Source organism: Desmodus rotundus, chromosome 10 (assembly GCF_022682495.2).
Source record: "Desmodus rotundus isolate HL8 chromosome 10, HLdesRot8A.1, whole genome shotgun sequence".
In the NCBI taxonomy this organism is placed as follows: Eukaryota; Metazoa; Chordata; class Mammalia; order Chiroptera; family Phyllostomidae; genus Desmodus; species Desmodus rotundus.
In genome coordinates this window covers 113,394,608-113,417,365 of record NC_071396.1, presented here as the reverse complement: position 1 = coordinate 113,417,365, position 22,758 = coordinate 113,394,608, and the positions used below count along the sequence as shown (strand labels likewise).

The 22,758-nt window shown below is 47.7% G+C and overlaps 1 protein-coding gene across 7 annotated transcripts; it reads right to left on the bottom strand.

The window, feature by feature from the left end:
* Positions 1-1,585: 1,585 nt before the first annotated feature.
* On the bottom strand, positions 1,586-22,352 carry ADNP2 (ADNP homeobox 2). 7 transcript variants are annotated; one of them, XM_053912889.1, is made up of 6 exons: positions 22,210-22,352; positions 16,086-16,331; positions 15,639-15,793; positions 15,036-15,156; positions 8,222-8,311; positions 1,586-6,338 (listed from the first exon to the last, which is right to left on the bottom strand). In XM_053912889.1, exons 4-6 carry the CDS (start codon positions 15,141-15,143, stop codon positions 3,063-3,065), a joined length of 3,474 nt encoding a protein of 1,157 aa, XP_053768864.1. In that variant the 5' UTR covers positions 15,144-15,156; positions 15,639-15,793; positions 16,086-16,331; positions 22,210-22,352; the 3' UTR covers positions 1,586-3,062. The 7 variants fall into 7 exon arrangements, with proteins under 7 accessions (XP_053768864.1, XP_053768860.1, XP_053768865.1 ...); XM_053912885.1 differs by having other exon boundaries at positions 16,086-16,328; XM_053912890.1 differs by lacking the exon at positions 22,210-22,352 and adding an exon at positions 17,303-21,866 and having other exon boundaries at positions 16,086-16,328.
* Between the last annotated feature and the right edge of the window lie 406 nt (positions 22,353-22,758).

Here is a 22,758-nt window from a genome sequence, read left to right as displayed (position 1 = left end):
CATGTGCCCAGTGCCAAGGGCAGGTGCCAGGTCTTGGATGAGCAGCAGCCCTTTCCTGGCAACTGTGAGGCCTGGCAGTTCCCACAGACAGCACCCCGAAGCACCTCTGTGCCCAAAATACCAACATCGGGCCTTGGTTGGAGCCCAGTGTGGTGTCACAGCAGCTGGGCAGAGTCTGCGTTGCCTTCATCGGCTGGCAGACAGATGCACGTCTCCTGGAGGGTTCTTCACTGACTGGCTGCTTTGGCTGTGCTCAGGGATGGAGGTGGAGGATGAGGAAGAGGGGCCTGGTGGGGTTTCCCTGGCCCAAGACCCTGGCCTGGTCCGTCAGCACCAGCACTATCAGCTCCAGGCTCAGGCGACCGCATCCTGGCTGACTCTGGTGCCCGGGATGCGAGTGTGCCCAGCACCTGCTGGTCCCTGTGCCATCCTTATCTGCTGCCCAGGTTTGCACCATGGCCCACGCAACAGAACAACTGAGGGTGCGTGCCCTGCAGCTTCACGGGAGTCATGCTGGTTTTGTCTGGGCTCACTTACTGATGATGAGGGAACTGATGTGGCTTTTATTTATTAAAACCATCATTAAATGCCACTTAACTCAGAGAAGCTAAAATAGTATGCTATATTTTAACTGAAGACTTCAAGTATGTAATATTTTAAAAACTGATGCTACATACATATTTTACACAATTTTTTGTAACCATCAAAAAGTCTCCTTCCCTTCTCAATTTCTAATCATCTTTTAAGACAGTTTTAATAACCGCCCCCCCCCCCCCTATTACACCCTGTAGTGCAGTTTTCCATTTTCAAATGATACAGGGGTGGGCAAAGTAGGTTCACAGTTGTGACATTCTTCTGAGCTGGCAAAGCTGTTGCGAACGCCTTCCCCTGCATGCCGTCCAGCTACACTGTGGGCCTACGTCTGCCCTGCCCTGCGTACTCATCTTTCCACGTCTGCAGCTACAGGGGCTTTCGGAAGCTCAGCTTATACCACATTTTGCCTAACTTTGGGAACCTGAAAAATGGTTTAATGACCAATGGCTAGCCTAACATGAGACTCGGCACCCTAAGCTAAACCACAGCTGATGTACAATTCCAAGTCAGTATCTCTCTATCACAGCAACTCCCGTCAGGGCTGATTCCACCCCCAGGGACACTTGGAAATGACGTTTTTGGTTGTCAGGACTGGGCAGAGGTGGAGGTAGAGGCAGGGATGCTGCTGCTGCCCTGCAGTGCACAGGACAGCCACCCCAACGAGCTGTCTGGCCCAGAACGACTACAGAAAGGTGGGATAAACCAGGAGACCACAGCCAGCCGTGGACCCCTCCCAACCCGGACCCCCCTCAGCAGCATGGCCCCCATGCAGGCACACCCCTTCTGAATGAGGACACAGACACGCCAAGAATGTCTAGCCGTATCTCTGGTGAACCCGGTTACAGACTAGCCCTCTTGGGTCATGCTGGCTTGTTTTCACAATGACAAGACGTGTGTGTGTTTTTTGGAAAATAAGTGTGGTGCCTATTTCCATGCTGAGATTACTCCTATAAGTCATAGTGACATCTTAACGATTAAAAGAATTAAGCCGTTCTATTTGTAGTGGTATAACAAATTTTAATTCAAAATAGACACTCTGAAAACAATAGGTAAAAAAAAATAATAAACTTCAACAGCCTCTTTTTGAATTTACAAGAGTACACCAATAATCACAGACCAGTTTCACAACTGCCTCAAAAAATGCACACTACAGCAATTGCATGCAAGTATTATATTTTAAATCCATATAGTGACATTACCTTATTTCCCAGAGACTCACATCCTCGAACGTACTGGACAGGTGCCTCTGCTGTGTGTCACCAGCAACAAACATGACTTGGTCTCACCTGGCTGGTCTCCAATACGGGTTCTGGTGCTTTAAGTCCTTCTACGTTGCGGGATTATGTGAAACACCCCGAAGTCTGACTGTCCAGAGAACAGCGACACAAGGGGTTCCTTAGCTCTGCCTGACCCATCAGCCAGCCGCCAGGGGGCTCTGTGGAGCACCCATTTCCCCAGGACGGATATGCTGACTTCTAGGAAACTGTCAGAAAGTAACAGCTCAACCACAGAACTCAGCTCCAAGTCTACTGGTCTCCCCTTGTCCCTGATAACGTATGTTTACATGTCAGTATCCACACTCAGGGTAAAAACTTTATTCCTGAGTAACATGGTCCTTGTCCTTCCCTTCCATGGTTTAAGAGTAGCTAGGTTAGTAGAAGAGTTTGTGTATTTTCAGTGTTTAATCTAAAGGCACTAAAGATTTATTGTCTCACTTTTAAATAGAAAAATGACTTATCACCATATCAAAAAGAGGGATAGTCTACACTGAAAAGTATTCCTGCACCTACAGAATTACTTTATTTGTAAAATAACTCTTGACTTATAAGCTAAAATACCAGACTTCAGGTATTTATTTTCTAACCAATGAAAATATTTGGTTCTCTATGAGTTATAATCAAAAATGGCTAAGACAAACCTGAAAAAATTGTCAATGAAAACCATAACCTAATAAGCAAGTATCTTACAAAGAAGCAGTCAGCAGAGTGAAGGTCGTGCACCCTCAGGAGCCACACAGGTTACAGGGTCTGCGCTCACATCACTGGACGTTCACTGCATCACTTGCAGCTACACGTGAGGCTGAGGGAGATCAAAGCTTTAATTTGCAGTTAATTAAGTACTCTGAAACAAGCTGAGATTTCCTTAAATGAAAAAAACAACATGTATAGATTTCAGTTTTTATCGTGCAGTCCCGACACTACCGGGAAAGCAAGGCGTGCATGGAATATCAAGAAATTTAATTGACTCGACAGAGAAAAAAACCTAAAAATAACTGTGACAAAACCCAACTGCAGGGAACAGTAACTTTGAAAGAACTATCACTTCTTCACACGGAAGTCTTGCTGAGCACCTGAAATACATCTAAAGAGCAGCATAAAGACCACTGAAATTGATCAGTTCAATATACAGTGAAGAAAATAACATTTTAAAAAATCTCAATTGAAAAAACTACTACTTTCCTAGTTTTTTTACACGTTTTGTGGTTCAAAATCAAAGTTCAATCTGTGTTTAACATTTTTAAGTTCAGACATATCAAAGCCTAAAAGGACAGAAGGCTTGTGACTTTTTATTGCTTTCATGCAAATATATCTTCTTTTTCCAAAAAATGAAGCCACATCAATTTTCCACACCCACAAGAGTGAGGATAGCAGCTCTATTTCCTTTTTACTAGGGTATGGTCTCTTGTGGAAATAATCTTTAAGAAATTGCTTTTTTTCTTCATAAGAACGGTCTTCATACTTTTTGGGATTTAATGCTAAAATCTGAAGAGCGTCCTCACTAACAACAAGCGGTCCCTCCGTCCTGCTCTCATTCCTTTGTCGTTTAAAAGGCACGACACTTGTTACCTTCTCTGGAGCTGGGGCCGCTTCACTGTTTATGACCAGAGGCCGCTGCTCCCCTTCCCGCGGGTCTTCAGCCCCAGAGTGGCCCTCGGGCAGCTTCCTCTTCACAGCGAAGCTGGAGTCGTGCACCACCTCACCGTTGACCAGCAGCAGCTCGCTGTTCTCGATGAGGTCTGGCTGGACCTGCAGGTCTGAGCTGCTGTCCTTCGGGGCGCTCCTGCAGCGCAGCAGGTGGATGGCGATGGCTGCCAGCGTCATGTTCCCAGTGTAAACCCCACAGCAGTGGATGCATTTGAAAGCTGGAGACTTCAAAATCGTGTGGACTGTGGGGGTGATGTGGTGCCTGTCCTTCAAGTGCAGCTCATACGCCTCGGTTGTCAGAAAGGTGCCAAAGCAAAAAGGGCAGGTCAACACCTGTTTGCTGGGGCCCCCAGGCACACCCTCCAACTGCGGCCTCACCTTAATGTACACAGGCACGAGTGACTTGGAGTATATCCCAGCCAGGACTGCCAAGTAGACTTCCCGCTCCCCCAGCTCTTCCTTTGGCAACACAGTAATGAAATCGAGGTGGGGAAAGAGCAGGTTGCCGTTGGCATCGATGTCCAGCTGGAAACCTTTGTTACTGTAATCCACGGGTAACTTCTTCTTCCCCAGGTGCGTGGTCCTGCTATGCTCTGCGAGGCCCTTGATGTCGTGGAACGTGCGCGGACAGAAGAGGCAGCCCAGGCCGTGTGTCAGCAGGTGGTGCATGAGCTCCTCCTCCGAGACCATGCATTTGCAGGACAGGCACCGGACCGTCTTCTCCCTCATCCACTTTAAAAATGGCGCACACGCAGCCAGCTTCTCCGGCTCCAGTTTCTCAACAGCTCTGGACTCGCTGTGCTTGTGAGCCACTTCCATGTGGACCTGGTAGACGTTGGACGGGAAGAGCTCATTGCACACCGGGCAGGTTTTCCACTGCTTCGCCGGTTTGAGCCCCGGGTTCACCTCTGCCGCAGAGGAGGAGGGCTGCAGGAACACACTTGGAGCTGCGTTCACCACCACCGGGGGGGAGGGCATGCCAGCCATGGGACCAGCCATCTGCGAGGCCGTGCCCGACTGCAGGAGCTGGATGGGCACCTGGGGTGGGGTGACACCTGTGACGCCTCCAGGGGGCACAGGCAGAGTGACAGATACTGGGGCAAGTGTGTATGTGGGAATCCCATTCACCTGCTTCCCTGTAGGTATCAGTTGCCTGAGAATGGAGCCTGACGTCAGGAAGGCTGTGTTCTGTGAAGCGCCAGGTCTCACCGGCTGGTTCGCAGGCAGGATGTTGGTGTTCACAGACTGACTGAGCTGCAGGACCCCAGGCCTCCCCGGCTGGCTCACTGGAAGAACCCCTGACACAACCGGCTGGCTGAGATGCAGCACACCGGAATTCACACCCTGGCTCCCAGGGAGAAGGCTGGACGAGACTGTCTGGTTAGAAGAAAGGAGCCCAGGTGGGACCACCTGGCCTGCAGGGAGAACCCGCAGTGGGACAGTCTGGCCAGGAGGGAGCGGCCGTGGCGGCACCGTCAGCCCAGGAGGAAGGACCCCTGATGGGGCTGTCTGGCCAATGGGGAGAACCCCAGATTGGACCATCTGGCCAGCAGGGAGCACCCCAGAAGTTGCTGTCTGTCCTGAAGGGATAACCCCAGCAGGGGTCATCTGGCCTGCAGGAAGGACACCTGACGGGACAGTCCGACTCACAGAAATCACCCCTGGTGAGACAGCCTGAAGAACGCCGGGAGTGACAGAGGGGCTGACAGGAAGGACAGCTGACCCAACAGGCCTGTTTACCGAAAGAACTCCAGACCCAACTGGTCGGCTTACGGGCCCAACAGGCCGGCTGAGGGGTAACACCCCTGGGCGGATGGTCTGGCTCATGGGCAGGACACCAGTTCCAACAGACTTGACAGGCCCCACTGGCCGACTCAAGGGCAGCACAGGAGGGTTTGCTGGCTGGTGAAGCGGGACTCCAGGAGACAGGAAGACGGGTTGTGGCGGCGCAGGGGGCAGAGTGAGGCCACTCTGGCCCCCAGGCAGGGGACTAGAGACCAGAGTCACATGGGACTGGGCAGTGGAGGGTGGAGAATGGGTGAGACTTCCGGAAACGCCCGAGGTCACTGTCACTGGCTGGACCGTGCCCTGAACTGGCTGGACGGCAGTCTGGCTTTGACTGCTTGGTGGCAAGGCAAGATGAAAGCAAGGGGATGTGGCAGGGACACCCAGAGCACTGCTGCTAGGGGGAATGGCCAAGTGGGCCACTGGTTTCGGAGCAATGTGCATTTGCTTCAAAAGTCCAGTCTTCTTGATGTGCTCCGAAATCACGGACCTAAGCTTATTCTCCAAATCCCTGTGTGTGTCTGATGTCAAAATATGATACATCAATGCATCCTGGCTGCTGGCATTGGCGTTGCACTTTTTACAGTAATACTTGTCAGAGGGTGGCATCTTCTCCGTAGAAGAAGAGTCGTCAGTTCTGGGTTGCTCACTCACTTCCTCCGTTCGCAGGCCAAAGTAGGAATTAATTAGGTAGTGAAAGTGGGCTACCAGCACATGCTTCTTCATGCTGTAGTACAAAGTGTTCGAGAAGTTACACTTCAAACACGTAAAGCTGATGACATCACTCCTAGACGACTTAGTCTCACCTAAGATGTTCACTGTGTAGTTCTGGACTTTCCGAACAGGCGCGTGGAACATTCTGAAATGCCTTCCCACCACCTTGGGCTGAGAGGAAAATACACAGTTTGGGCAAGGGATCACCAGCTCTTGGTCAATTTCATCTTCATGGTAGCGATGTAAATGATTTTTGAACGAAGTAAGCACTTTTGTAGAGTATTTACAGAGGCCACAACAGTATGGCTTTGTTCGGTATCTCTGTTAAAAGAAAAAGTTCAGCATCCTTTAATAAAGCTATGTGTTGCTAACTACACTGTATACAGTTCACAATTACACGACTTCTTCTCTTGTACTGTGCTAGACAACTAACACTGTCACCTCTCAGGGAACAATGTGAGTTTTAAGCCAGGGGAAGCTTTTTCTTAAAAGGGCCAGAGAGTAAATATTTTAGACTTTTTGGGCCACACGGCAGCTTCAGCAGCAACCACTCAGCCCCGGCTGGTAAGACAGATGAATGAACAAATCACATGAACACCTGTGAGCATGGCTTTGTGCCAATAAAACTGTGCTCATTCAAATTTTTATCATTTCCACGTACAGAATGCTATTCTTTTCCATTTTCTCCTTCTCAAACATTTAAAAACTTAACAACTCTTCTTAGTTTCTACTGCGTACAAAAACACACAACATGATCCATTGCCAAACCACCCACTAAGACCACAAATCTCTTTCCTTCATCCTATACTTCAAACTAACTGCATCAATGAAAATCAACTCAGTTCTCTGTGAAGATATAGTTACTTTCTCTTCTTCCCATCCTATTTTTCTGATTTTTACTCCATATTCTAAAACCTCCAGAATTTACCCAGGTAGCCTGACTTGCAAACTGTGAAACCCACCACCACTGCTGCCCCCCGCCCCTATTTCTAGTCCTGGGGAGGCTGATGGACCGTGCTCAGCAGATGTAGGCGCCCGACAAACCACGCAGCACACCGTGCACGCGTCACCACCGACAACCCTCAGCTAGGTCTCACCAGGGTTCAGGCTGAAGAAGACAGTGCTAACGAAGATGGAGGCCCTCCCTTTGAGGCCCTTGTGGGGGAATTCGACATGTTCAGGCACAAGAACAGGCACTGAGCCCCCTGGCCGGTGGGGGAGTGCCGTGCAGGCACCCGCTCATCTGTGCGGCTGTGTGAGGAGGGGCCCTCTGGCCTCGGCAGCCTCCAGACCCCAGAACCTCGGACCCCGGAACACCTGCCTCTGGTGAGACCTAGACAGACCAATGCTTCTCCCGAGACCCCGCCGCGGGCTGTGTGGATGTCACCCAACACGGGGATAGGGACCCTGATCCCTGCTGCACAGTACCCCCAGGTCAGCTCCGCCCCCACCCCCAGCCTCACGGACCTGCTCTTGCCCTCTGAGTCTCCCCTCACCACACACAGTGGCCCCTTCTATGGCTGTCACCCTGTCTCTCTCCTACTCTGGCACTTCATCGTCTTGGGATACGGGCCACAGAGATCACCCAGACATGCCCAGTGACACGTCCCGCCTCCTCTGCAGTCACCAGCCCCAAGTTCCGGCCTTTCTGGTAGGGTTGACAATAAACCCAGGGCCATAGCCAACCACACACTAAAGCCTCCATTTCTCAAAGAGGCTGAGAGACTCCTTTTTCATACTTCGGTGTCTCCCAAATCTGGGAATACTTTACAACTGATGGCTCAGTTGCACACAGTTTAAGTGAAGTATGAATTCAGTTTTATCAATGGTTCATCAAAAAATAGTGTCTTATATCAATGAAACACTACACTGGAAAAGAAGATACTTAGCAAAAATTGCACTCAATGAAAAAGCCAACAGAACTCACTGACAACTTCATGTCATCATCTGTCAGTGTGGAACAGATCTCTCAGTTGGCAGAAAATGTCTTAAATACAATCCATAAAAGGAAAAAACAATAAACTAAACTTCATCAAGGTAAGACAGCTTCCGCTCTGTGAGAGCCACCGCGTAAAACCAACAGGAACAGCCATAGGCTGCGGGACAGCGGTTGCCGCCACACACACCCTCCGGCCCTCAGAACTGAGCCAGCCCTCACGCCCAGCTTTGGAGGAAACATGAAAATCGAATGCAAAAATACATACCACTTTCTTTCCAGAAGGTTCCCAGAGAGAAATGTCTCCCCATGATGTGTTATAAAAGTACTTCTCTCCTGGGTCAAAGCCTTTAAGGTCCTTTTTGAAAAAGGAAGAAAGGAGAGAAATCATTACGGAATTTCAGCAGATAAAGAAACAGTCATTAGACCCTGAAGGGAGTCCTTGGCACAGAACGACTCTACATGGGGAAAGTGAAATGAAACTGCAGCCCCCAGCAAACTGCGACGGAGCGCCCACTAAGTATGAGACCGAGGAAAAGGCTGAAAGAATCCAAGTTAAAATTACAGTTTTATAAGAAATAAACAGTGGCACTTCCCACAAGTAGTTTCTAGGAGAGAGAAGTCCCAAGCCTGCACCCCCCACATCAGCAGCAAGGACTGCCGGGCGCCGGGGTGTGCAGGGGGAGCTGCACCTGCACGCAAACCAGGACACCAGGCATCAGCCACAAGGAAGCCCCGTGGGCCAGGGTGTGGCACTTGTGACAGCGAGGGCCACGAGATGGAAGGGGATGACATCACTGAGAACCCAGCAACCAGCTGCGGCCTGGCCCAGACTGAGTCCTGGCTCAACAAACCAAGTGTAAAAGATATGTGGGGGGGAATTGGAGAAATCTGGATATAAACGGGGTAATAAGTAAGACAGACATTTAATAACACAGAAAGGTTAAGGTAACAGAAAAAAGCAAAGTAGGAGCAAAAGCGCCATCAACGAGAGCTCACTGTGTAGAGACCACACACAGAGACGAGGCTCAACACTAAGGTGTCAGTAATGGTGATCTCTGAATGGTAGAAATGTGGCATTTAAAATTTTATTATGTAAAGAAATAATTACCTGTAGTTTCTCTTCCATAGTTTGTATTACTGATTTTATAATAAGGTCTTTTTAATTTATTAAAAATACTGGTTAAGCCAGAAAAAGAGTTAATGCAATCGCTGTCTCTGCTTACACCCGTGCTAACACACCGCTCACCGAGTCACTTCAGAACCGCAGCACAGCACAAAGGGTGACGAAGGCACACTCAACCCCACCGTCGCGCACAGGACAGCCAGAGACAACACGCAGGCCCCGGCTAGCCCGCGATGTTCTGGGAAGTTTGCTGACACAGCAGCCAGATTTAGCCCCTACTTTGGGCCACAGTTTGCCTACACCTGGTTGAAGTTCTCAAATTAAGAGACACAGACTATCAGACTGGGTATAAAAACAAGACCCAATTACATGCTGTCTACAAAATTCTCAATGTAAATATAGAGACACCTCACACCCAGAAAGAACCCCCAATGTCTCCCCTACTTCTCCATTGATCCCATTTATGTTTCTTATTCCAACCCAGCATTACACTCCCCTGCCTCTGAATGACGGCAAAGCAGAGTCACTCACTATCTGCGGTGCGGGGCGGGGGGGGGGGGGGGGGGGGGGGGCACGCCAGGCGGGGCAACCTCACAGCAGAAGGGGGCAGGACTGACCTGGGTCTGGTGCACTCACATGTGCCACATACGCTTCTAACAGCAGTTCTGCAAAGACACTTCTTGTCATGTTTCATATGGGAAACTCTCAGCAAAATAACGAATGTAAGTGAAAACATGTTAAGAGCAAATGCAGTAGAAAATTTCACATGACTGTCTTGTAGCATTAAAATATAATTCAGCAGAAGCTCACGTGCTCCATGCTTCAGCTTCCTGGTGTTCAGAGCTGACCTGAGTAGAACACATGGAGAGAAGGGGTCTTAACCTCCAGCTGCACAGTAAAATCAAAATCACCTGGGAACTGAGCAAAGATAAACAAAGTAAAATCAAAGAAACCAAAAGTTGCTTACTTGAAAAAATTAACAAAATTTATAAATGTTTAACTACACTGACAGAAAAAAGAGAGAAGACAGAAATAAATAAAATCAGAAATTAAAGTGGGGGCATTACAACTGAGTTCATAGAAGTAAAAGGACTAGACGAGAACAAATACGATCAACAACTGCATGCACACAGATAAACTAAATGAACTGGGAGAATCCCAGAAACCCACAGATCACCTAAACTGATTCAAGAAGAAACAGAAAATTTCAAAAGACAGCTACCAAGTAAAGATGAAAAATCCACACCAAAATACTAGCAAACACAACCCTAGAGTATATTAAAAAGATTATAAACTATATCCAAGTGGGATTTATACCCAAAACACAAGGGCAGAATGTTCAGCAAGAGAAAATCTACCGGCGCACGACACCACGTCACGAGAAAAGGGAGGGACACAGAGAAGGCCTCTGCGAGAGTCCAACGTCCTCCCAGGACAAAGCGCACTCGGGACTCCCTCGGCACGACACAGGGCGTTTTACCAAAGCCGTCCTGCCCCACGGAGAGGCTGAGGGTTTCCCCTAAGATCAGGAAGAAGACAAGGGCACTGGCTTTCACCACAGTTAGTCAACAGTGCTGTACTCAAGTTCTAGCCAGAGCAATTAGGTCAGAAAAAGAAATAAAAGGCATCCAAGTAGAAAGAGAAAAAGGAAAACTATTTCTATTCACAAATCACAAAATTCTACCTGTAGAAAATGCCAAAAAATCCACACGAACCCCCGCGCCCCAAAAAACCTACCAGAGGTAATTAAGTTCAGTAGGCCTGCAGGTTAAAAGTCAACACACACAAGTCACTTGTGTTTCTACAAACCTGCAATAAACCATCAGAAAAGGAGATAAAGAAAACAATTCCATTTTCAATACCATCGAAAATAATCTGCCTAAGCATAAATTTAACCAGGGAGGTGAAAGCCAAGGACACTGAAATGCTACCAGATTAACCAAAGACATTTACGACCAAAATAGAAGAAAGACACAGAGAGGACCGCGGGGAGGTCCACGGTGCCCCTTCTTCAGGGCTCGCCTTCTCCCCAGCAGACAACTTCCAACAAATCCCCTTCTGCATCCGTTGGTCAGCGTGGGTTTCTGTTGCTTGAAAACAAGAAGCTCTGAACACTATGGCGGATTAAGGGTGATGCATTCGACATGGAGAACGCTCTTCCTGTGAGAGTCCGTGGAAAGTGGACACAAGGCCCACACAACCCCGTCTGGGCAGATGTGGAAGATACACAACAGAAGCAATGGATCCTTCAGGGCAACGGCACATGACCGAGTCTTCCCTTCTTTGCTACATTTCTGTGTGCACAGCATTTTCTAACTGCTCTGCAGTAAACTTTTACACTGCTTGAATTTTCTTAAATTTAGTAAATATAGAACCAACTACAAATTAGTTGAAACAAAAAATTTCCCACAAAAGAATTAGTAACATTTAACCCAATAAATAGTTAACCTAACGATATTTGTAAGCCATTCAGATCTCTTAACCCGCCCTTGTGAGGCGTGTGCACAGCTGTGTCAGGCTGCGCGTGGAAGAAAAAGTCAAGTCTTGAGCAAACCCATCAGGCTGACTAAGGAAGCAGAGGTCAGTGAAGACTACTGAGTTCTATACCAATGTTTAAAAGAGGACTCCAGGATAAAAATTTCCACTTGAGTTGTTACTGATCTTTTATTTAAAAATAAAACAAAACCAATTTTGTAACAGAATTTCATTTAAAAACTGAGGTCGGCCCTGACTGGTATGGCTCAGTTGGTTGGGTATGGTCCAGTAAAGCAAAGGGTCACCAGTTCGATTCCTAGTCGGGGCACAGGCCTGGGGTGCTGGTTTGGTCCTGTTTCTCTCTCACATCAATCTCTCTTCCTCTCTCTCTAAAAATAAATAAAATCTTTTAAAAAATACATTTCTTTAAAAAACAAATAAAATAAAAATAAAACTGAGTTCACACCGAAGGGCCTAAAGTGACGTGACAACCAGAAGCACCTGACCCTGGCTGGACTGGGCCGTCACTATGGAGAACGAGGTGCTCCAAGGCATCAGACCAGACACAGGTGTCTCACCAACGTCAAACTCACTCAGCTTGGTAATCATCCTGTGATGAGACTATTCCATTTTTAAAAAAGATTTTATTTATTTATTTTTAGAGAGAGGGGGAGGGAGGGAGAAAGAGGGGGAGAGAAACCATCCATGTGTAGTTGCCTCTCAAGCGCCCCCTACTGGGGACCTGGCCCGCAACCCAGGCATGTGCCCTGCCTGGGAATTGAACCAGCCACCCTTTGGTTCACAAGCTGGCGCTCAATCCCCTGAGCAATGCCAGCCAAGGCAAGCCTTTATTTTTAAAAAACACACTTGAAGCACTTAGGTAGTAAGGGTCATGAGATGTGCAACTGACTCTCAAGTGGCTCAGGGAAAATATCACACACACAAACACACACATCCAGCACAAGCAAAGGAATGAGACGTTAGAGCAAGTGGGATTGAATGTTAACAAGTGTTAAATCCAGGTAAAGGGTAATGAGTGTTCCCTGTACTATTCTTATTATTGTAAGATTTCTGTTTAAATTATTTCCAAATGAAACAATTAAAAAAAAGAAACCTTGATCAAGTCGTTCTGGTTTCATGCAGGTCAGTCAGCTGGGTGTGGCCCTCCATCCCAAGTCCCCGGAATGCCCCTCTCCCTCTCTCCTACGGAAAATGGCACCCATTCCTTCCAACAGTTCCAGCCCCACCTCCGCCATCAAGGCTCCAGGGCCTCCAGCCAGATGTGACCTTTCTGTGGGTTTCTGTCTAGTCCTGTTTGAGCTGGTCTCTCGGCTCCTCTGGACTGTCACCTCCCTCCCAGGGCTCAGGGTCTGACTGAGTCTCTCTCCTCCGTTACTGTCCTAGTGAAGACACTGAGGCCCAAAGAGGGACTGCATTGTCCAAGGTCACACCATTTCCCAATAGCCAGGACTGAAATAAAACGCATCTCTTTATCCCCCAAATAATTCAGCAATATTCTCAGTCTGTTCACCGAAGGGAACTATTATACCTTCCAGGTTAACTTTTTTAGTATCCGCCACACACAAGGCCCATTCTAGGAGCTTCCCATTTATTATTGGTTGAAATTTCCTCAGTCTACACACACACTTGTGTTCTTAGCTTGTTTTTACACTCTCTGCAAATACTAAATTCACATACTTTTTTATTATTAGTGGACTATGTGTCTACTGTCTCCCTTCTCAATCTTGTATCTAAATAATTACCCTGCTTTCTTCCTCATGGAAGTCACAAGATATGACTTACAGACAGGGCTGCAAAGAACTCTAGGAGTTGTGTTATTTTAACACTGCTCCTGAGAAATCCTGTCTGCCTAAGAGCTTCTACTTCTGTGTCTCCCTTTATTTCCAAATGAACTTTCAGTCAATCTGTTATTAAAAGTAGTTACTTCCACTGATTCATTAAAAAATTTTGGTTAAAATATATATACATGTGTATACACACACACGCACGCACACACACATCTGTTAACCATCTATGTGCCAGACGCAATTCTGGCCACAGGTAGGAGAGCTGATAACAAAACAGTGAGGCCCCCATCTCTCTACACTCAGGTGTGGGAGACAGAGAAGGATGCAGGCACTTCAGGACCCTGGGAGCTACAAAGGAAGCAGAGCAGGCAGGAGAGCAGAGCACAGTGGGGGCCCATCAGAGCGGGAAGAACTCTCTGGGGTCCTTTAGAAATTAGCATTTGTCTACCTGCTGACCATTAATGAGAATCCTGGAAACCACTACTCTTGCAGTGTCAGACTGCCTGTTTATAAGTAAAGCCAATCTGGTTGGAAGTCTGAGATTTGAAAATTAAGAAACTGAACTCTTCCCAGGCCAAGATACTTTGAATCAAATTCTTCATAAGTTAAAAAAAATCAAAGCAAACATTTCATAACTATTTTAATAGTTACAAATAAAATATGTATAGAATTATCAATGGCTATAAGGTCACACAATGTGCCTTGTTTAACCATTTTTACTTCTTTACTAGACATGCCAACCATGTATTCTCAAGTTCTAAGAAAGGATATAAAATTATAAGTGAATACAACTTATCAGTAGTGTGGCTGCGACCTTAACTTTTAAACTTTTGTAAGAATGAACACATTACATTCACAAGTCAGAAAAAACAAGACCCTATCATATCACGTGTGTATCCCATTTATTTGTTACTCAAACAATGCTGCAGGATTAAGTTAGGGTCTTCTGCTAAAATAATAAATAATTCAACACATTCCCCTCAAAGAACAAAAACAAATACACAGTCAACCCTTGAACAACATGGGGGTTAGGGGTCCCGACCCCCAACCCCAGCCCTCTGCCCACAGCTGGGAACCCACATACAATTTTCAACACCCTAGAAGTGTAGTTGTGCCTGGGAAGCTACAGAGGATCAGTTCCAGGACCCGCCACGAATACCAGGATCCGGGGACCTTCAAGTCCCCTCTGTGGAATGGCCTAGAACAGTGCACTCGGGCGGCCCCCCATCTGTGGAATGGCCTAGAACAGTGCACTCGGGCGGCCCCCACACCTGCAATTCCCGACCACAGGCTGGAACTACTGTTTTCAGTCTGTCGGGTGAACCCACAGATGCGAAACCCAGGGACACAGAGAGCCCACTGCACATCTACTGAAAAAACCGTGTACAACCAGGCCTGTGCAGCTTCAACCCGTCGCTCAAGGGTCAACAGCATTTTAAAACTAACGACTATAAAAAAACCTCATAAAAGTCACTTTAAAAACTTAAACAGCTTAAAATAACCCAGTTTACGTCACAAAGACATAACTAAAAACTAATGACTATCTCCACCTTGAGGAGTCTTACCCATTCTTCCAAAACTCCCAGGTCAACTCTCAGCTCCAAAAGGCCAACCCTGGGACCCCGGCACCTCCAGGGTCGGGTGCTCTCCGCCTGACCCTGATGTCCTCTTACCTGCAGCAGCTCCTTGCAGCTCTCAAGCCCAATGTCCACAAGAATGCCTTTCACCTTTTTTCGTGCCTTCCTGATGCTGTCAAGATTCTCCACGGGAATTTGAAACATTTTTGAAATTTTCCTTGGAAGGGAAGAAAACAAAACTGTAGTAAGTAACAGGGTTGGTAAAACACTAAGAAGAGATTAATTGTCAACAAACCAGGCTGGGACAACTCGTTAACCACATGCAAAAGAGTGAAGTCGCACTCTTTTTCTACACCATACACGAAAATCTATTCGGAACAGATCGTACACCTCCCACATAAGAGCTAAAACTTTAAAACTCGCAAAAAAAAACGTAAGAATAAATCTTCATGACCCTGGATTTGGCAATGGATTCTTAGATGACACCAAAAAGCACCAAGAACAAAAAAAAGCCAGGTAACTTGGACTTCTTGAAAATTTAAAACTTTTGTGCTTCAAAGGAAACCATGCAAAAAGCCAAAAGAGAATCCACAAAATGAGAGAAATGTTTGCAAATTTTATTCTGATAAGGAACTTATACCTGGGATATAAAGAGAATCCTGATAACTCAATCACTAAAAGACAAATAACTGAACTTACAAATGGGCCAAGGACCTGAACCCCCACTTCTGAAGACAATACACCAATGGCTGTTCAGTACACGGAAGACGCTCCACGACATTAGCCACGTGGAGATGCACACGGAAACCACAGTGTGGTGACACTGCTTCACACCTACTAGGCAGGCTATAATTCTGAAAAGAGAAGGTAACAAGTGTCAGCAAAGATGCCGGGAAGGCTCCCTCCCAACCTCGCTGGCAGCACCGTCAATGGTGCAGCCAGCGGGAGGACAGCCTGGCCGTTCCTCGACAGAATAAACCGGGGCACCCTGAGCCGGTAACTCCACCGGGAGAAACGAACAGCATGCATCCACACTAACACTCACAGAGCAGCAGTCACAGCGACAGTGTCCCCAACAGCCAAAACGTAGAAACCACCTGAACACCCACCCACTACGAGCGGACGAGTAAAGCGGAGCGCACTCACACAGTGAGTACTGTTTGGCCCTGAAGAGAGATAAAGCACCGACACGCGTCACAGTGTGGAGGAGCCTTGGGGAACATGTTGCTCAGCGGCAGAAGGCAGACACAAAAGCCACGTGTTGTCTGAATCTACTGACGTGTCGTGTCCAGAACAGACAAGGTACACACAGAGGCAGACGGTCAACACTGGCTGCCCAGGGCTGAGGAGAACCAGGAGACGATAGCCGAGGGAACTACTTTTCCTTTTCTTCTTAGATTTTATTTATTTTCATTTTTTTAGAGAGAGAGGAAGGAGGGAGAAAGAGAGGGAGAAAAACATCAACGTGAGGAACATCGATCATTTGCCACTCGCTCACCCCTAACTGGGGACCAAACCTGCAACCCAGGCACCTGCCCCAACTGGGAACCAAACCGGCGACGTTTTGCTTTGCAGGACAATGCCCAACCCACTGAAAGCCACATGGGTCAGGGCAGGGGAAGCTGCTTTTTGGAGTAAGGACAACGTCCTAAAGCTGACGGTGGTGATGCAGCACAGCTCTGCAAAGATACTAAAAGTGAACTGTGCACTTTAAACAAGTGAACTGTATGGTGTATAAATTACAGCTCAGTAAATCTGTTTTCAAAATATCTGAAAATGCATAAAATTAAAATAAACCCTGTGATACTTGACTGGACAAGAAGGCACAGGCATCACCGTCCTGCTTTCAACCCCCCCACATGCAGAAAATAACGGGGTGTATATATTCCACGCTCTGCACTAGGAGCACCGGGAGCCCATCCAGTGCGCCACAGTCTGAGTTCGCAGACCACAGCCCGAGTTCGCGGACCACAGCCCAGACTCTGCGGGCCAGGGGCCGGCCGTCTGGAGTAGAGATTCCTGCCTGAACTCCTGACCAAACAGCTATTGAGCTTTTTAAATGCAATGTTTTATTCCACCCAATTTTGGTTTGGTGTGGTTTGGCATGCAATGATAACTAAAACATAACCCACTAGAATACAAACTTAAGTCCATGGTGCTATAAGTAAATAAATGAAAGCTTGATGAGAAATGGGATATTTACATGATTTCCAAGCATCTCTCGACAAAATACTTAATAACCAAGGAAAAAAAAGAGTAGCTCACAGAAGTCTGGCAGAGAACCCCAAATTAAGAGACAGTGTAAAAAAAACTAGCCTAAAGTGGTCAAAAGTATCCAGATCATACAAGGTAACACTTCTCACAGTAGCAAAAATGTGTAAACAGTCCACAAGTCCATCAAATGGCGAACAGCTGAACATGGCACAGCCACACAACGGGACACGATGTGGCACTGGGAAGTGACTAGGGACTGACACGTGCCACAGCACGAGTGGGTCTCAGAAACGTGATGCCAGGTCAAAGGCGGCAAATGCTGAAGTCCTCAGTCTGATCCCACGGATAGGAAACATCCAGAGAAGACAAATCTACAGACAGAAGGCAGATTAGTGGTTGGCCAGGATGAGAACAGGTACTAACTGTGAATGGACGGGTTTGGGACGGGGGCCGGAGGAGTGCTGGGAATGTTCTAGCATTGGATTGTGTGATGGTTGTACAACTCTGTGAATTTATTTAAAAATCAATGAATCATACACTTAAAAGATCATGGCCCTGGTTAGTGTGGCTCAGTGGATTGAGTGCCAGCTTGCAAACAGAAAGGTCGCTGGTTCAATTCCCAGTCAGGGCACATGCCTGGGTTGCGGGCCAGGTCCCCAGTAGGGGGCATGTGAGAGGCAACCACACATTGATGTTTCTCTCCCTCTTTCTTCCTCCCTTCCCCTCTGTCTAAAAATAAAGTCTTTAAAAAAGAAAAGATCACGGAAGGGAAAACTAAGGAACTGTTCCAGATTGAAAGAAACTACGTAACTAAATATAGCATGCAATTCTATCTTGATGCTTTTACTGTAAATGTTATTGGAACTGGCAAAACTTTAATGGCAATAATGTATTGATTTCCTGCTTTGATGGTTGTGTTCTAGATAGGCTGGAGAATATTCTCATTTATAGGAAATAAACAATATTGGAGGTAATGTGGCATCTTATTTGGTAACCCACTTTCAAATAAATCAGGGCAAAAATTCTTTGTACTTGCAGCTTTCCATAAATCTGCAATTAGTTCAAACAAAGTTTTTAAATGTATAAACTATAAAAGCTAGAAACAAAATCAGTAGAATTTGAGTTAAAGAAACGCCAGGTAAAATAACGAATGCCAAATTTTTATTATCAAAACAATAACTTTTAAAGATTGACAATATTCACTAGTAGTGAAAGTAGAAAAATTATAATTTATACACAACTAGAGGGCAACTGGGCAGTGTCTCCCAAGATTTTGAGTGACGGTTTCTGTGGGTTAGCAGTTCCACTATGGACCTGCCCAGGGCCCCCTCGCCCAAGGATGAATTCAGTACCCCTCCCAGGAATCCCCAGAGGACAAGTTTATAATTCTCTCATCACACTCACCTCACTGTGTTGTAATTATCTATTTATATCTATTTCCCTACTGGACTAAGCTTCAGGGTAGGAATCATGTTTTATTTGCATGGCTGGGCCTATCACAGAGCATAAACATAGCAAATGTTTATAATAAATGAGCAAAAGGAGCAAAATAAAACAGCAAAAATCATGAGACACGTAGAAAGGGCTAAACTGACTGAGGTAAAGGAGGAAAAGTCTGAATATGTTTGGCAAAAGGTAAATTAAGCCAAAAAATTAGACTGGAACCTAATGGGGAAGGGGTGGGGAGCAGGGAGGGTGAACATGTAAGAAGGGATTGTGGTCAAAAACAAGGAAACATGAAGTTTTTGAAAAGCTGATTTGGAATGGGTAAATTTTCAGACAAGTTATCTATGTGAAAAGTATTTTAGACTCAGGAATAGGCAGGGGTGTCCAACCCACAGCCAACGATGGCTATGAATGCAGCCCAACACAAAATCGTAAATTTACTTAAAACCTTTTTTTTTTTTTGCTCATCAGTTTTCATTAGTGTTTGTGTATTTAATGTGTGGCCCAAGACAACTCTTCTTCTTCCGGTGAAGCCAAAACGTTAGACAGCCCTGGAAAAGATCGTTTAGTATTGCAGAACTCGGTAAAAGTAATAAAATTATCAGAATAAAATACACTGAATTGGGTTCTAGTCTTCAAAAGCATCATCTGACAGAGGGACTGTCAGAACCTCATGATGGCTTTCTTAAAAAACTACGTACAAGGCCACTTTCCAGCCCAGACTGCCTTCTTTGCAGAGCGAGGCCTCTACAAAATCATCTGTTAGATGCTTTCCACTCAGTCAGACTTCTTTTCATTTCCACCTTGAACTTCCACTATCCTCTCTGTCCCAAGGAGGCCAAGTTTATTGCTTGCAAAGAAGTCTGGCCCTACCTAGCACCTGATCTTCTTACATGTTTGAGAAACACAAAGAACAGGGATTAGTGGACTGCCCAGCAGCAGGCTGGGGACGGGCTGATTTCATGGGCTGGCGCCTGGAGGCTGCAGAGAATGGCTGGCTCCGGAGGAGGCGACTGAAAAGAGGCTGCGATTGGGTAAGTTTCAAACAGGCTCCATAGTCACCTGACGTTCAAGGTTAGGAGCAGGGTCAAGGAACTGTCTTCTCTCTTAAATTTGGAGAATAGGAAATTTTTATTCTCAAATGATTGTGCCTCCATTTCCTCATCATTGTTACTGTGGTTCCCCCCAAGCCAAGCACAGCAATCCCTTTTTTAGCAGTTTGCTAACTGTTTAAAGGTAACAAAAAGCAAAACAGGTAAATTATAAAAGCTTCATAACCTTTCAAGAGCCCTGGTCTAATGCTGTCATTTTGGGGAAAAGCATGTAAGTTTTACCAGGATTTTTCCATCCCAAAATACCGTAATTTATCTAGTCTAAGATGCAGGATTCCACACAAAATGCCCAGTGGATTAACCAGGAAAGAAACTGTTCAGTGTTCTTACACTGATAGATCTTCCAATGACGCTGCTCTCCATGTGTCCTTAGTACTCGGTCAGATCTGTGCACCTGGAACTAAGGTACGTTCAGCAACGGCAGGCCACGGTAGCTGCACGGACCTTCCAGCCTTAGTTCACAGCACATTACCTTTAATTTCTTTCTGTAAGTGCTGGACAGACCTGGAACTACCAAAAAGTCCACTGATGGGTACGAGCAAATGTTATTTCCCAAAGGGGCACTTAAAGGGTTTTCCTTTGTTGTTTTCTAGCATCAGGACCATTTAAGAACATTCCATTATGGAAAAAATACACTCTAAAACACAGGTGGCAAACACAAAGCCCGGGGGCCAAATCCGGCCCTCCACCTTGTTTCCACCCAGCCGCTGCACTGAGCATCTTGCCCCTAGTTAAGGAGTAGTTACATTTATGCAGTCTGAAAATTGCATTCGGCCATTTGAAGGCAACTGCGAGGCTGATGTGGCCCCCAGTGACAATGAGTTTGACGCCCCTGATCTAAAACATAAAGTCAATCAGATAATAAACAACTTTTAAGCCACAGAACCTCTTTAGAGTTTCTCTGAAATCTCACTTCTAAAAGGATTTCACCTGAGAGGCACCACAGCGCCGTGACCGCACCAGCAAGGGTTCCAGAGCCACACTGCCTGGGTTCACCCGGTTCCTTAGCTCTGCATCTGTGGCAATTCCCTTAACCCCTAGCCTCAGCTGCTTGAGACACTGGGACAGACAAGCTACTCCAGGAAGCAGTTGTGAAGATCAATGAGTTCATACAAGGAACATACAAGCACTTAGAACATCCACAATGAGTCTGCTACGGGTCTAATTCCAAAAATCTAAATGAAATGTCCCAAGCATTGGAATACGGGGCTTAAAATAAAAAAATAAAAAACTTCAAAAAACACCTATTTGTGCCATACACGAAAGCATGATTCACAAGGTCTTGGTTGGCCTTCAGCAAGTTATCGGCCTTCGTACTTCCTCCTACAAAACATGCTGCCCTAACAGGTGTGTGACAGCAGAGTGGAGGGAACACAAAAGGCTGGGGACCTGATCCTGCAAAGTGACCATCGCCATAAATCCACCGACAGCCTATTGCGCACGTGGGTCCAAATTCAAGAGGTGCTCCAAGATCTCTTGGGCTAGAGACTGGGCACGCCCCCCACAAGCCATCATCACTCCTCCACCTCAAGTCCACCCTCGGACTTGGACTCGCACAGGTGGCCCCTAGTCCCCACCCTCGAGCAGCAGCGCGGAGTCCCTCTACGTTGCTTGCCTCCAACCGGACACAAACGCGCAGCTTTCACGACCCTCCTGCTTTTTTACGTGGGGTCGTCCCCCACCAGCGCCTCCCAGAACCCCGAGCCCGACTCACTGATGAAATCGGCATACCCTCTCATCATAATTTTAACAGCGAACAGGCAAGTCTCTCCTTCAGATGCAAAGAAAATACTTTAAATATTTCATCATTGGCCATTCTGCAACTGCGCCCGATCTCAACTAGCAGTTAGAATTTCTGACATTCCAAAGCCAAATGTTAGCAGAAATTTGGCAAACCATCTACGTCAACCCAAGCAGCACTAGCACATGAAATGTTAAAATTTTAATGTTAACACCTGCCTATTAAATCATCAACATGCACATGAAACGCTCAAGGCCGAAGGAATAGCATCTGCCGTCAGCGTTGCTCGGACGGTCCAGTCCAGTCCTTCGAAGGAAACACCGCGGAGCCGACGAAGGTGCGACCGCATCTCCGCGGCCCACGTTCGCCGCCACTCAAGGCTGCTCCCGGGACGGGCTGGGGAAGAACCGAGCCACCCTCCCCCCTCCCCCGACCCGCACCCCCCCTTCCCCGATCTGTCCCTTCTCTGCCACCCCCACTCCCCCGCCACCCGCCACTGCGCCCCAGGCCCGGCCCCTCGTCCCCCGCCACGGCGGCCCCTCCCCCTCCGCGGCCCCGCCCCACAGCGACCACCCCTGCACGTGACGAGGAGGAACGACCGGCACCGTTCGGGCCGCGAACCCGCGCCTAGAGAACGCCTCGGGATTCGTGAGGCGGCCACGGGTGTGGGCGGGGCGGGGCGGGGCCGCCGCCCGGACTTCGCGGGCCGGGCCGGGCCGGGGGCGTCGTCGCGGGGCCGGGCCAGGGTCGTACCTACCGCTGGGCGCCTGAAGCGCCACCACGTCCCCCGCCGCCTCTCGCCTCGCCCCGCCGGGGCCCACGCCCGCCTCCGCCCCGAGCGGCGGGACCCCGGCCTCGGCGCGCTCCCACCCCCGCGCGACCCTGTCCCCTCCTCCCAGCTCTGCCAGAAAGAGAAAATGGCGCTCGATTTGCCTCCGGAAGTGACGCGCACCCTCATTTGCATACCAGTGCAACCAGCCAATGGGAAGAGTGGGTGCATGGGACCCCCTGGGCCGGTCCCCACAGACCCCTTGGGGCCCCTGCCTAAACCTGGACTGGAGGTTCTGGGGTGGGAGTTGGGGTGTCCTGCAGGAGCCCCCTACCCTGACCACCCTCTTGCCCCAGTGGATTGGCCTGCTAGCCCCTCACCATCATCTGTGCAAACTCTCGTGAGAGTTTGAGTGGGTAATGACATCATTGAAGGGGTGGGGCAATTGTGTCATCAACCACGTGGCCAATCACGTGGGCTCACCAGAGTTTTGACCTCATTTGCATGAAATGGGGGTGGAGCTAGTGGCTGCAGCAG

Bases quoted from the DNA above. Each gene is read 5' to 3' on its own strand.
- ADNP2 (XM_053912891.1), bottom strand. From the start codon at position 15,143: ATGTTTCAAATTCCCGTGGAGAATCTTGACAGCATCAGGAAGGCACGA. The intron at 8,312-15,035 runs GTAAGAGGACAT...TTTTTCAAAAAG, and splicing joins GCTGCAAGGAGCTGCTGCAG to GACCTTAAAGGCTTTGACCC. The intron at 6,339-8,221 runs GTATGTATTTTT...TTCTTTTAACAG, and splicing joins AACCTTCTGGAAAGAAAGTG to AGATACCGAACAAAGCCATA.